This window comes from Loxodonta africana, chromosome 6 (genome assembly GCF_030014295.1).
Source record: "Loxodonta africana isolate mLoxAfr1 chromosome 6, mLoxAfr1.hap2, whole genome shotgun sequence".
Taxonomy (NCBI): domain Eukaryota; kingdom Metazoa; phylum Chordata; class Mammalia; order Proboscidea; family Elephantidae; genus Loxodonta; species Loxodonta africana.
In genome coordinates, this window is record NC_087347.1 from 86833119 (window position 1) to 86846782 (window position 13664).

The 13664-nt window shown below is 39.3% G+C and overlaps 1 protein-coding gene across 6 annotated transcripts in view; it reads left to right on the plus strand.

Annotated features, from left to right (window-relative positions):
- Positions 1-3693: 3693 nt before the first annotated feature.
- The window catches only part of RBMS1 (RNA binding motif single stranded interacting protein 1), a 235793-nt gene continuing 225822 nt past the window's right edge, over positions 3694-13664 (plus strand). For 2 of the 6 annotated variants that reach the window (XM_064287067.1, XM_064287068.1), the window contains exon 1: positions 4002-4193. In XM_064287067.1, coding sequence (XP_064143137.1) covers positions 4119-4193 — 75 coding nt within the window. In that variant the 5' untranslated portion in view covers positions 4002-4118. Of the gene's footprint in view, positions 4194-13664 lie in introns of all 6 variants that reach the window. The other 4 variants (XM_064287072.1, XM_064287070.1, XM_064287073.1 and 1 more) reach the window with 4 other exon arrangements.

Below are 13664 nucleotides of genomic sequence, written 5' to 3' on the forward strand. Positions count from 1 at the left end.
AACAAATGAATATCAATTTTAAAAATGGGTGGGAGAATTTTTATGTTAATTTCAATGTGTAGACTTTGATCCTGATTCAAACACACTAAGTTTTTTTTTTAATTGATTTTTTTAGACAATCAGAGAAAAATGAACAAGAACTGGGTATTCGCTGATGTTAACAAATTATTACTTTTATTAGGTGTTATAATGGTATTGTGGTTATGTTTTTAAAAAAATTCTTATTTGTTGAACAGATACACACTGAAATCATTACTGGTAAAATGATATGATGCTTGGAATTTGCTTTAACATACTCCAGGAAAATTGTGTGTGTGTGTGTGTGTGTGTGTGTGTGAAACAAGAATGACCAAATGTTGATAAATGTTGCAACTGTGTGTTATGTACAGAGGGATCATTATTCTATTATCTCTGCTTTTGTGTTTGTTTGAAAATTATAACAAATTTTAGAAAGTGATTTTTGTTTAAAATGTTTTTATTGTGAAATATAGCAAACATATGAAAGTCTATGAACCACTTAAAGAAAAGCATTAAAATATATTCCTGTATATCCATAACCCAGGGTGAGACATGAAACATTATTATCTCCGGAAGTCCCCTGGCTTCTCTGCTTGATAACCTCATCTTTCTTCTCCCTCAGAGATAACCACTACTCTGAATAGTGTTTTTCTTTATAGTTTTTACTATTCATGTATCTATTCTTGGAGCCCTGATGGTACAGTGGTTAAGAGCTTGGCTGCTAACCAAAAGATGCACAGTTCGAATCCACAATCCACTCCTTGGAAACCATAGGGGGCAAGTTCTACTCTGTCCTGTAGGGTCACTATGAGTCAGAATCAACTCGAAGGCCACAGCTTTGGGTTGGTATCTATTCTTACCTAATACTGCTGCATTATTTTTTCTGTTTTTGAACTTCATACAAATTGGATCATGCTTTTATATATTCTGTTGTGACTTTCTTCTTTTCTCTGACGTCAATTTTGCAATGATCATGATGATGCTTTTAACTACAGTTTACTCATTTTCACTGCTGCCAAGCGTTTGTTGTACGCATATACCGCAACTTATCTACCCATTTGACAGTGGACAGATACTTGAGTTATTTTCAGTATGTTATGGACAATGCTGCTATAAACATCCCTGTATATTTCTCCCGGTGCACGTATAGAACAGTTTCTCTAAGGTATATAAGGTTTGCAAACTCATTTGAACAATACTAAACTTATCCAAAGTTGTACCAATTGACACTTTTTCCAGTAAGCAGTGTTTTCAATATTCACCCTTTTACACATCCTCATCGACTCTTAATATTTTCAGAGTTCTTAATTTTTTGCCAACCTGGTGAGTGTGAAATGGTATCTTACTACTTTAATTGCATGCCCTTTATTACTAATGAGCATGAGCGTCTTCGTATTTTCAGGGCATTTGTGCTTCCTCCTTTGTGAAATACCCATTCCTTACTTTTTTCTCATTTTCTAACCAGTTGTTTCTCTTTCTCCTATTGATTTCAATGTATTTATATATTCTGAATATTAATCTTTTAGCAGATGTATGCATTACAAGTAAGTACTTCATGGCTTATTTTTCCACTTTCTTTATAGAATCCTTTGATGAACCACTGTTCTTAATTTTAATATAGTCAAACTTATCAATTTTATACTATAATCATCTTATGAAAGAAAGATTGCCCTACCTTAAGGTTATAAAGATATTCCTTTCTATTGCCTTTTAAAAGTTTTATAGTGTTCTTCACATCTAGGTCTTTAATTCACCTGAATTTCCCCCCCCCCCATTTTGGTATGTGAGGTAGGGCTCTGATTCCCGTTTTTCCATAAACATAGTCAGTTGACCCAGAATCATCTATTTAACAGCTCTTTCTTTCCCTACTGCTCTGCAATATCAATTCAGTCATAAATCAGTGTCCACATATGTGTGAGTCTGTTTCTGGGCTACCTAAAACAGGCTGAATTTTCATTATCCAGAAAACCAGGAAGCAGAACAGTCTAAGTCTGGCAATTTTCCTTATCACTTCAAACCTAAAACTTCTGAGATAGTTCTCAACTTATACCTCTTTTTTCAGTCACTCCTCCTCCAAACCATCATCCCTACTCCTCCTGGGTTCTCCAAACACAAGTTAGTTCATGTCAGTTCTCTGCTCAGAAATATTAAAGGGTCCCACACTGCAACAATACAGGCAACTTTTTAAAGCTCCCCTAATTAAACAGTGAGCCACTCCAATTTCCAGGTTGGCATTAACTCCAACAGTGCCCATGGTATAGCAGAAGCTCAGTAAATACTAATTCCCTTAGAGGGCTTCACATAGGTAACTGCTATTTTATTAGAGAACATAATTCGCCTCCTGGTACATTCAAAATATTGTCATGTGAACTTAAATTTTGCTTTGTCAAACATGAATGACAAAGAAATTTGTCTAAATCCTATAAAGATTATAAGGGTTTCAGTTCACTATTTTAAAGTATCTTACTAAACCTGTTTTAATATATATAATCATACAAAAATGTGACTGTTTAATAAAGTCATGCATTCTATTGCAGTTTGATTTACCTTGTGCTGTTAAGAAAATAATCTGCTGGAAAACCAAAATGACAAAGTAATCATGGTCTATTTAGTAACAAAATTTTCACTACATTTTATTAGCTTTGCAAGAACCCCAATTTGGAGGTGACTTCTTACATATTTTATTTGTACATTTTGGTAGTATCTCTCTTTTTGAGCTAGAATATAAAAGTCTTCTGTACGCAGCTTCAGGGACCAATTAATTCCATTAAATTATAACCAGTTAGTGAACTGAAACACTGCTCGTCTGGGGCTGTCTAGAGCTGTGACAATTAGGAGATGGAGAGAGGCAGAAGAGAGATTGATTTTATATGTCACTGAGGCACACTGCAACAATATGCCAGCGTGACTTTCAAAATGGCCTTAAAATATCCCAAACTCAGGGAGTTTCCTTCTCTTGAGTGGGAGCTGACAGACTGTCTGGCAGCATTAGTAACAGGCAGAGAAAAGCTGATGTCTATATTGTGCCCTCTAATAATCACATTCTGCCTCTTCGTGGCTTTTCTCCTTTACAAAGATCCGTCTGTGTGAGGTGTGTGTGTTTGTGAGACAGAGAGAGAGAGCTTTGCCTTCCTTAGTGTAGGAAGCATGATTTCACCTCTCACATCTGGGAAAACCAAACCTAAGGACACTAACCCTTCCAAGGTCACCTAGAAAATTAGTGTTGCTGCCGGGGGCGGGGGGAGAGGATGTAGAGGGACAGAACCCAGGTATCCTGACTCCAGCTTTGTGGTTTGGCACTAAATCACGTTCTTTTCCTGTTGGGAGGCGGAGGGCGAAATCATTGGGCGGGGGAAAGTGAAAGATTAATCAAATTTTCTCTTTCCTCTTGCTTCCCCTCCCCCTTAGGAAGACAAAAAGTCCTGAAAGCAGCAGAGGTGTCCACTCTGCGGTTCTTAAGCTGGGTACCCAAAATGCGCCCCCTACCCCCACCCCACCCCCGACACAAAGCGATCTGGGCTTCCAGGGCTTCCGCCCGTCCAACCGCGAGCCTGGGAGGTGAGAAGTGGTGAAAACTCAGCCCTCACCTCCAGCCGGTCCCGGGCTCCGCGGCGCTGAGGCTCCGCCCCCGCCCTTCCCCCACGGCCTCGGCTCGCCGGCCCCTCTCCCCGCTTCTCTTCGGGCGCACCCACCCCAGATGCCGCCTGGCACCGAGCGCAGCCGCCGCCGCCGCCGCCGTAGCAGCAGCACTTTCCACTTGTATTGATCATCTCCCAGCCCCGCTCAGCCTGCTTGCCCGAGCGGAGCGCGGCCAGCGCGCCAGCCCTTGGCAGCCCCGGAGCGGTCGGGCTCCGGGAGGAAACTCCTTGGGAGCGCCCTGTCCGGGGTGCCCTCTGCGCTCTGCAGTGTCTTTCTCTCTGCCTGGGAGGAGGAGAAGGAGGCGGAGGAGGACGTCTGGTCTGGGTGGGGAGGTGGAGCAGCGGCAGCCGCCGCCGCCGCCGCCACCGCTGCCGCCGCCGGAAAGGGAGAGGCAGGAGAGATCGAGACTTAGAAATCCCGAAGTGTCCGCGACCCTGCACGGCAGGCTCCCTTCCAGCTTCATGGGCAAAGTGTGGAAACAGCAGATGTACCCTCAGTACGCCACCTACTACTACCCCCAGTATCTTCAAGCCAAGGTAAAGGGGCGCTGCGGTGGGAGCACCAGAGGCGGGGAGCGCCGGGGGCGCGCCAGAGGTCGGGCCCGGGAGGGGCGCGCGGCGAGCCCCTGAGCCGCTGCCCGGCGCCCAGCGCGCTGCGCCCCCGCCGGAGTTGATGGAGGGTTGCTAACTATAGCCCTGGCCTGGGTAGAGCCTGGCGGAGCGCGGTGCGGCTGCTTCCCGGGGAGCCGAGTGCGGGGATCGGGTTTCAGAAAGCCGCGGGGGGGAGAGACTAGACAGGAAAGAGCCGCCAGCCCCTTCCTGGCTCGGGCGACGGGGAGGGTCGCGGAGCCGAGCGGCCCCCCTAACCTGGCGCTGGCTGGTCAGCCGCCGACGCCTGGGGCCCGCTGGAAGACCCACTGGCGGCGCGGCGTTTCGACTCCTTCTCCAGGGCCTCGCCCTGCGAGCAGTAACTCTTCGCTTCCCTTTGAGCTGCGCGGAGCCTCCCGTTTCTCCCCCCTCCTCCGCCCCCGCCCGGGACGCCCCTCAGCCTCCCGCGCGCGCGATGACTGGGGCTTAGGGGAGACGGGACATTCTCCTCCCCGCCCCCGGTCCTGCGCGCCCGCCCCTCGCCTCTGATCTTTGTGCGGTGTGGCACTACACCTGGTTACTGATTTCTACTTTTACGCTGTTGTTTTGTGTAGAAAAGTGGCTAAAGTTCACTCAGTATTCATTGATGTTCCTTTTAATCTGCCCTGGAGCTTTTGCAAAGGAAGGACAATGGGCAGATTTCAGTGCAGAGAAAGAAGTGGCTCTGTATTTAGTTAAAACAAAACAAAGCCCCCAGAACCCAGCGACCATATATGTTTACTGTATATCGATTTCCAATGGTGCAGTCTCCAAAAGCGGCCTTCGCACACTCTTGGGTAATATAGCTGATGACATGTAGACTTATAAAATGCGGCTGACTATCTACGGACCCCGGGTACTTTGTGGGCCCACCTTATTTGTACAGTAAGAATTCAATGTCTCTGAATATATATATTCAGAGCGGCTGGTGGATTCGAATTGTTGACCTTTCGATTAGCAGCCACGCTCTTAACCATGGCACAACCAGGGCTCCATATATATGTGTATATTACGTAGTGAAAGGTTTCACTGTTTTGGAAATTCAACAATGTGGGAGAATGAAAGTTGGATGCTCCAGCCTTCAACAGTTAGTGTCTCCTTCATCAACTCCGAGGTGTCCTTCTAGATCACGGAAGAATCAGATATGGATGCAGTGTTTGAACTTTTCTTTGGGAGGTTATAATTATGCCCTGCTTGCTGGCAGAAGACATTTCTGGCCTGGTACAAAGAATCTCTGATTCAGCCCTGATAAGCTCTCCCTTCTTACAATGTGTGTGGTCCATGTTGTCATGTACCTACAATATAGCTCTGTATTTGTACATGTAAAAAGGACACTTGTCAGCATCTAGACCAGACATTTCCTAGTTGGTAGGCTTTCATTTTCACCCTCCCCCCATTCCCATTTTATTTTGGGTAGCTAGAAACCAGCAAGATGGTAGCAGGATGGATACCAATTATTCATATCTGTGTGGTTCTCGCGTATTTGTTTTCAGCAAATTGAGAGAAATGCTAGTTTTTTGTGAGCTACCTTGTAAACACTAGTTTAAAGAAATTTTGTGGTGTAATCAATGCACTACCTTTTAGCCGTTATATATATTTAATGCAGGTGTTTAAATATGCAGCATCGGGTGCCTAAAGGACAGCCTAGTCAACACTTAACTATATGAATAATAAATATTTGCACTAAGGTGAAAAAGAAAAAAAACTCTACCTATCTACAGACACATTTACTGTAGTGATTTTTATGTACCATTAGTAAGTTAGAAACCAAGTATGTAACATTTAATATAGCTAATGCAATGCCACTTGGCTTCCCCCGCCCCCCCCCCCCCCCCCGTAAATAATTGAAGAGAGAGACAAACGGCAAGAACCCGCTCTAGTAATTAGGGTCGGATCCCAGAAAGCTTTAGGGCCCATTTTCTGAATGTGTGCTTCCTGCATAAATCATTTACTATTGATTTACATTATGGTAAATGACATTCTCAAAGCATATCTTGCTGTTTCTACTACGAAATCTGAAATCCTATTACTGAGTTTCTTTGTTTCAGGAAAAAGGTACACATAGTCACTTGACCTATATAGCATGGTATTAAAGTTTGGCAATTAAATCTAAATTCCCTGTTGTTAAAGTATCTTGATTGGGTCACGGAGAGGGACATCTCCTAAAAATGTGACGTGACTAGATGCAGATCTTAGGGTAAGCTCAGTTTGGAATGCATAACCTTTTCTTTTTTTTCCTCCCTTACCTTTCTATTGGTAACATAGTAGTAGTGTGACTCATTAAGAAAATAGTTCATTTGATTTGTAGTTTCAAAACAAGCATTGCCTAATCTACCAAAGAGGTAATAAACCCGTTTGCAATTTGTTGTCTTCAGAGAATATCCGTGCTTTGTGTGTGTGTGTGTGTGTGTGTGTGTGTGTTTAACCTTCTGGAAATATGTGATAGAAAACATCATTCTGCTTAAAGTATAGTGATTGTCTTTGCAAATCAGAGTTGTTTTGAAACTTCTATGTGAAAACGGTATCAAAAACTGAGTAATGGCATAGTTATTTAAAAAGTGACATCCAAGAGATGAATGTGATTGTGTTGGATCAAGAAGGCATAAACGACTATGATTTCTTTTACTCAGAAAGAGTAGATGATACCAATTAAAATGGCACTTAAGAATGAGTTTTGTTACTGTACTTTAAAAAGTTACGTCAAGTCAGTCCTCTTATGTTAATGACTCAGTAAAGTCTGTTTTGGTAAATTTATTTTGTAATATTTCCCATAAAAACATATTAGTTATTTCTACATTTTATTACCAAAAAAATAATATTTAGGAGCTGTATTAAAGCATATGACTATTTTGGTGTGCTTTATGCTTTCACAGAGAGAAAATCACTGTAAAAAGCAATATATCTACTTAAAGAAAGTAAATTTGAGGATGCTGTGGAAGGGAGGATGCAGGTAGAAATGAAGAAGATTGTGTAATTTTCATAATACCTTAGTGTAGAGTAACAAATTTCAAGTAATCTGCTTTTACAGGCCTGTTGTTTTGTCTCCCCCCCCGCCCCCCCCAAGGATGGCCTTATAACTGCAGACTCCCGTTACATAGTCATTCAGAGATACAGGTTGATGCAACTTCATAAACCTAAGCAGATATTGTTCTAATGGATTTTCTGAATTTTAAATATGAAAAATTAAATTTGGCATCCAGTTTTCAGCTGTATAAAAATAATTTTGATAATTTAACACATTTTAACTTAGATTTGCATGTACACATTTTCATCCAGTGGCTGTGTTAATTTCACGTATTGGAAAGGCAACCTTTGAATCATGGTCTGTTTGTTTCAAAGATGCTACAATAGACATTCCTGCTGGTGCATATAAGCAGATGTTTATGTGGCCTGAAATAATTATATTTCTTGTGAAGAAAGGGAAATAAAAAATTTTATTTACATGACTAGTTAGATTTTGTTTACATATTATTTACCAAAAAAATCTATTTTATACCAATTAAAACCAGTTTGTTACATTTGTAATCCAGTCCATATTTACATATTTATCAAAATGTTTTTATAAAATACATCATATTGAAAACTTGATTTTTAATATTTGTGTACAGAGCAGTATTGTTTTCTACATAATATTGTTTTAAATCCATCTCTGTGTAAGTGTATGCCAAAGAGCTTATCCGAACCTAGCTTCAAAATTTGAAAAAAAAAAAAAAGAGTCATTATGATCATTAATAATACAGACTACTAGGGCAGAATGGTTTTTGTGTGCAGTAACATTTTGTTGAATTCCTTAACTCTAGCTTAACTTAGTTGCACCAGAGAAGTATTGTGTCAAACAATGTTTCTCCAGGAATCAGGAGAGATAAATTTGATACGTAGAACTACTGAGTATAATAATTAATGTAGACTAGAAAACAAGGAAACCCTGGTGGCGTAGTGGTTAAGTGCTACGGCTATTAACCAAGAGGTCAGCAGTTCGGAATCCACCAGGTGCTCCTCAGAAACTCTACGGGGCAGTTCTACTCTATCCTATAGGGTTGCTATGAGTAGGAATCAACTGGATGGCAGTGGGTTTGGTTTTTTGGTTTGGCAAAACAAAGCAAGGCTTCCATCCAGTGCAAACCCCTGCTGAGAATTTGCATTTCCACCCCTTATATACAGAATCAGAATCTACATTTTAATGAGATCCCTGGGTGATTCTTATGTATAATAAATTTTGAGAGCCACTGCCTTACTAGTGCTTCTCAGAATTGATCCCTAACCAGCAGCATCAATATCTCGTGGGAGCTTGTTAGAAATACAAATTCCCACAGGGGTTTGAACCTAAGAACAGGTTTGAAGCCTTTATATAAAGACGTACTGTTAAGAAATGGGCTGCTTTGTGTCTTAAGAAGCAAACACATTTATGAGGTGAATAAAGTTTGCTTAGCTATGTCAGTGCAATAATGCAATCTTTTACACTGATGGAAAACCTTATTTCTTTAGATGAATAGGATATTGTGGCTATCTCGAAGTGATATTGAAGACCCAAGGTCATGGAAATGTTTAAATTAAATGCATTATAATGCAATATTGTACCCCTCCCCCCCATAGCTATTTCTTTTTAATTTTCCATAATAGATAGAATTTTTTATATGTTAGGAGCCAAATCTTAAGCTACTAGAAAGAAACAGGAAGAGATAAGTGAAGTAGAAAAATATTCAATCATTTGATGTCAGTATAACTAGATATGCCTTACATGTTTGGCAATCTTGGCTTTGAATCTAAATTGAGAAATGGGCAGTTCTCAAGTAATACCTTTCAAGAAAAAAATCTTTAAAAAACTTTACAGATATATTGCCTTGACTTTGTAATTTGCTTAATGGTTTTTTGAAAGTTTGAAATTACCCCAATTTACATAATGGATATTAAAATTTTAAGTTATGGCTCTTTTAGCTAAAGACAAAGGGATCTATTTAAATTTTGTTTTTCCTGAAGTGGGAGTTGCCAGAAAAGAAAATTATTATTATTTTTTTTTTCTGTATCTGCTTAACCATTAACAATCATGTGGGTCATGTGGGGAAGATCTAGAATGGAAGGATAAGTGCTTAAGAAAAATGACATGGACACTTACAAATCAGTCCTTTTAAAGATGAGGAATTTCTTGTCTAGTTTGTTTTCACTGGATGCTCAATTAAGTAAAGTTTATTGTCTTCTAGCATGGTCTCATAATCCCACTCTAAGTGTCTCTTCAAAGGATATCAATACCTCCCTAGTTTCTTGCTTGTTCCCAGATAAGTAGGTGCTAAATAAATGCTTATTAGTGAACTATTGTTATTCAGAATAAGTGCAGGCAAATTTGTTTGGATTGGAAATCTACAAATATAATAATCTAGCCTAATTTTCTAATGAAATCTCACTATAGCTGGCTTTATGTTTTGATTAATTTTGTTCCTATAGTGAAAACTTTCAATTGCTTTATGAATTGAGAAAGATCCCTAAGATGAGTCACATATCAGCCAGTCAGTGCTTAATTTAGGGGATTAAAAAGTGCCTTTTTGTGCAGTCTTTATTAAAGATGATGGTGTAAGTGAGAAATCTTACAGTATTGTATCAAGGGGGAAAATGTCACCATGATAAATTGGTGATTCAACCTGCCTTTGTCTCACCGGTTCCGTCAACATACCCAAAATTTTTCCTCCTGAATTTTCAAAAAAATTCCTTTCTTCAGTGTATTTCAGACTTGGTAAAACATGTATTCATTTAATGAATAGCAACTCAAATTTAAACTAAGACCGAAGTACTTAGAGTTATAGTTATCTCTCAGTTCCTGGCTTGTGCATAACCCTAAACATGACATTTAGCCATCTAGCGTTTAAGTAGGAAGAATCTGATATTATGCCATTCATTGAGATATTACAGGAATAAGCAAGAATATATCAAGTTGCTCTTAAGTGGAAGTGTTTTATTCCATGTAAGATAGCTTATTTAAAAGAAAATCTAGTAATGATATGCCAGTGATGTAAATGCAGTAGCATAATATTTGGTATAAAATCAAACTATATATTCAAAAATTGAACGCTGAGCTTGGGTACGTTATGTGGAATGCATTTAAATATTCTGGTTTCTCTGCTGTATCATTTTAACAAATGCATAGTAAAACCTGATGTGCCTTCACGAGAGAGCACTTGGATGATACAGACCTTTACCACTGGGCACAGCAGACTGTCTTCTTAGAACCACGTGTCAAACACACATGCAAATTTGAACACGCACACACAAATTTGATAATTGAAACTAAGCATTTCTTAATTTGGTAGATATGAGGCAAAAAGCCTAAAGGGGATGGGGACAGCTAAGCCAACAAGCCGAACATGGATCTGCTGTAATCTAATTCCTTATTTGTGCTTCATGCATCTAGTCTCCTTAACATAATTATCTGAATATTTTAATTTTTCATACAAGCCCTGGAAAATAAGCACGTCAAAGATGATGAGAGAGAGACCAAAAGGAGAGGCAAAAAATCAGCATCCAGACTTCCTAGGGGAGAAAATGCTTAAAACCGAACATTGCCATTTTCTGTACGTTGTCTTTTAGCTAATTCTTAAATGGATGCATTTGTCATCTTAGAGGATGGAGAATAGTTTTCTGGATGATTAATATGAGAACCTAGATTCTGAAAGAGAGATCAGATGTTAATTCGAACAATTAACTTGCTTATAAATCTGGTGCTATAAACACACAAAATCAACATCCGGTAAATGATTTTCGACATTGACTGTAACATCTGTATTCTGGAATTAGGTTAAATTTTAAGCTGGTAGCTTGTTGGAAAATTGCTGAAGCTCATGAAGGGCTAAAATACTAGCCAATTGATCTATTTGCTGAGTGACCCCAGTGCACAATTCTCTGCGCTTGACATTGGGAAAGGTTAGGAAGTAGAATATCTATCTGGTGCCTGTTCTCCAGCACCTCACAAGCTGCCAGGAAGAAAGAATAGACACAATACAAGAAATAAGCAAAGAATATTTAATGATAGTACACCCAGGAAGGCAGCATACAAACCAGGGGTCTGAGTGACAGAGAATATATATGTGGCATTAGAAACTGTACCAGACATTTTGTAAGAAAAAAGTACAGTTCTAATAAAAGCTGTAATGAACCTGGAAATTTAAAAAAAGAAATTGGGCTTTAGATAAATTGATGAAAATGTCTTGAATTGATGATCATCATTGTTATGTAGTTTTTCTGCTTTATAATCTTCATGTGAACATCTAGCATTTTAAAGACATTTTTTGTACTTTATCTTAACTCCCTCCCCCAAATTTTCATATTCAATTTCTTTATTTTACATTAGTGTTTTTCTAGTTTTATGCTTTAAAATGTGTGATTAAACCAATCAATTAGAATTATGACAGGCTGATAATATAATCCTTATATGATGACATAATGGCTATACAGAAATGTTACTTTTATTGTTTTGCACCATTTGAAATGATGCTTATTTCTCCTAACTCATTAGCCTTGCTTACGGAAAAGGGCAAAAAATAAGTTTGGGCTTTTGTTATGCTGCTAATTATTAGATCATTGCTTGCCTGTCGTTCCACACATTGATAATGTGTCTAAAATGAGCTGGCATTTCTTCAGAAAATAACAGATATGTAATTACTTCTGATCTTTCATGGATATAGCTATTTTTTCTATCTAGTCACTCTAGCTTTAATTCTATTAAAATAAGCTATTATTCACTTCTGCAAATGGAACCAAGCCCTTAGGAGTCATATTGTCCTCTACTTGGCCTCAGTGTGGACCACAGAATCCATCCCTCTGGCTGCCCATTGAGCAACATGTGCTATGAAGTTGAACGGTTGGGTCTCAGATAAACAGTGATTTCAGGGAAAAGTTTTGTGGGACAAAACTGGATCATTTCATACGTGTCATAAATAATTTTCACTGATCCTGAAGGAAAAACACATAATCTTCCCAACTCTGCAGGTGTGTGGACCCATTTTACATGACACCAGTTTTGTTTTTTTATAAGTTGAAAAAATGAGTGGGTACATTGGGAAGAATTGGATGGATATATCATTGAATAGTGTGCTGTTGATTTTCTTGGAGGAAGTAAGTCAAAGCACCAGAAAGGAATTTTAGGTTATAAGTTTACATTTGAGGAGCCCCGGTGGGACAATGGTTAAGCACATGGCTGCTAACTGAAAGGTCAGCAATTCAAACCCACCAGCCGCTCTGGGGAGAAAGATGTGGCGGTCTGCTTCTGTAAAGATTACAGCCTTGGAAACCCTATGGGGCAGTTCTTTCTCCTCTGTCCTAAAGGGTTGCTGTGAGTTGGAATCGACTCAACAGCAATGGGTAAGCTTACGTTTAGATTACACTTGAACTCCTCAAATGACACTATATTATTTTTCTTGTTTAATGAACTTTAAGCATTCTGATTTTGAGTGTTGCAATTGGCAGTGTACTTGTATTGGAAAACTTTAAACCCTGTAGAATTACAATGAAGTAGTTTCACGTTTTATATATTAGAGTCTCTGATAAAATAACGTGGTAATAATGAAAAGTAAATTTTAAGAAATTTATAATGCCATTGACTTTACCTTTTTCTTCTCAGCAACAATTTGGATTCATCACTAAGCAGGCTTTTGACAAATGTAGACAGTTATAGAAAGAAAAATTTGCCAGTTCTTTTTTTCAAGTCGTTAGCTGAAATACTCCCAAGGCCATCTCTGCCTTTTACAAGGCGCAGCTCTGTCTGATTTTGTTTTATTTAGGGTGGAATTCTGAAAAAACAATAGTTTCTCAACCCCTTGTTAGGTTTCATTCCACATGATCACTTGCATACTTTTATTAAAAATTAAATAAATAAACAACAGGAAGAATTGACTACTGGAAAAAACTTCTGTAGCAAAAATTCTATTTTCTGTTTTCCTGGTGCCCTAGATGAGTTTTTCAGTGATTGTGTATACCTTAACCTATAGGCGGGCTATGTTTCCAAGTTTTGTTTCACAGAGTTCACTTGTCGGTTGGTCGTTTAGAACTTGAAACTCATTTCGTATATGAATTGTTAGTGGTAGAGTCCCCAGCCAACCCATAAAATCCTATAGAAGTAATCTACTTTATAATTCACATACAGTTGTTCCATACTTATAGTAGTGTAGAACCAAATCACTGTATGGATAATGTTTCTGTGGGGTGGGGGTGTGGTGAGTATTCAGAGCTGGAATTCCAGGAACCCATCTGTCATGGATCGAATTATGTCCCCTCAGAAATGTGTGTATCAACTTGGTTAGGCCATGTGTGGTTGTCCTCCATTTTGTGACTGTAATTTTATGTTGAGAGAATTAGGGTGGGATTGTAACACCACCCTTACTCAGGTCACCTCCCTGA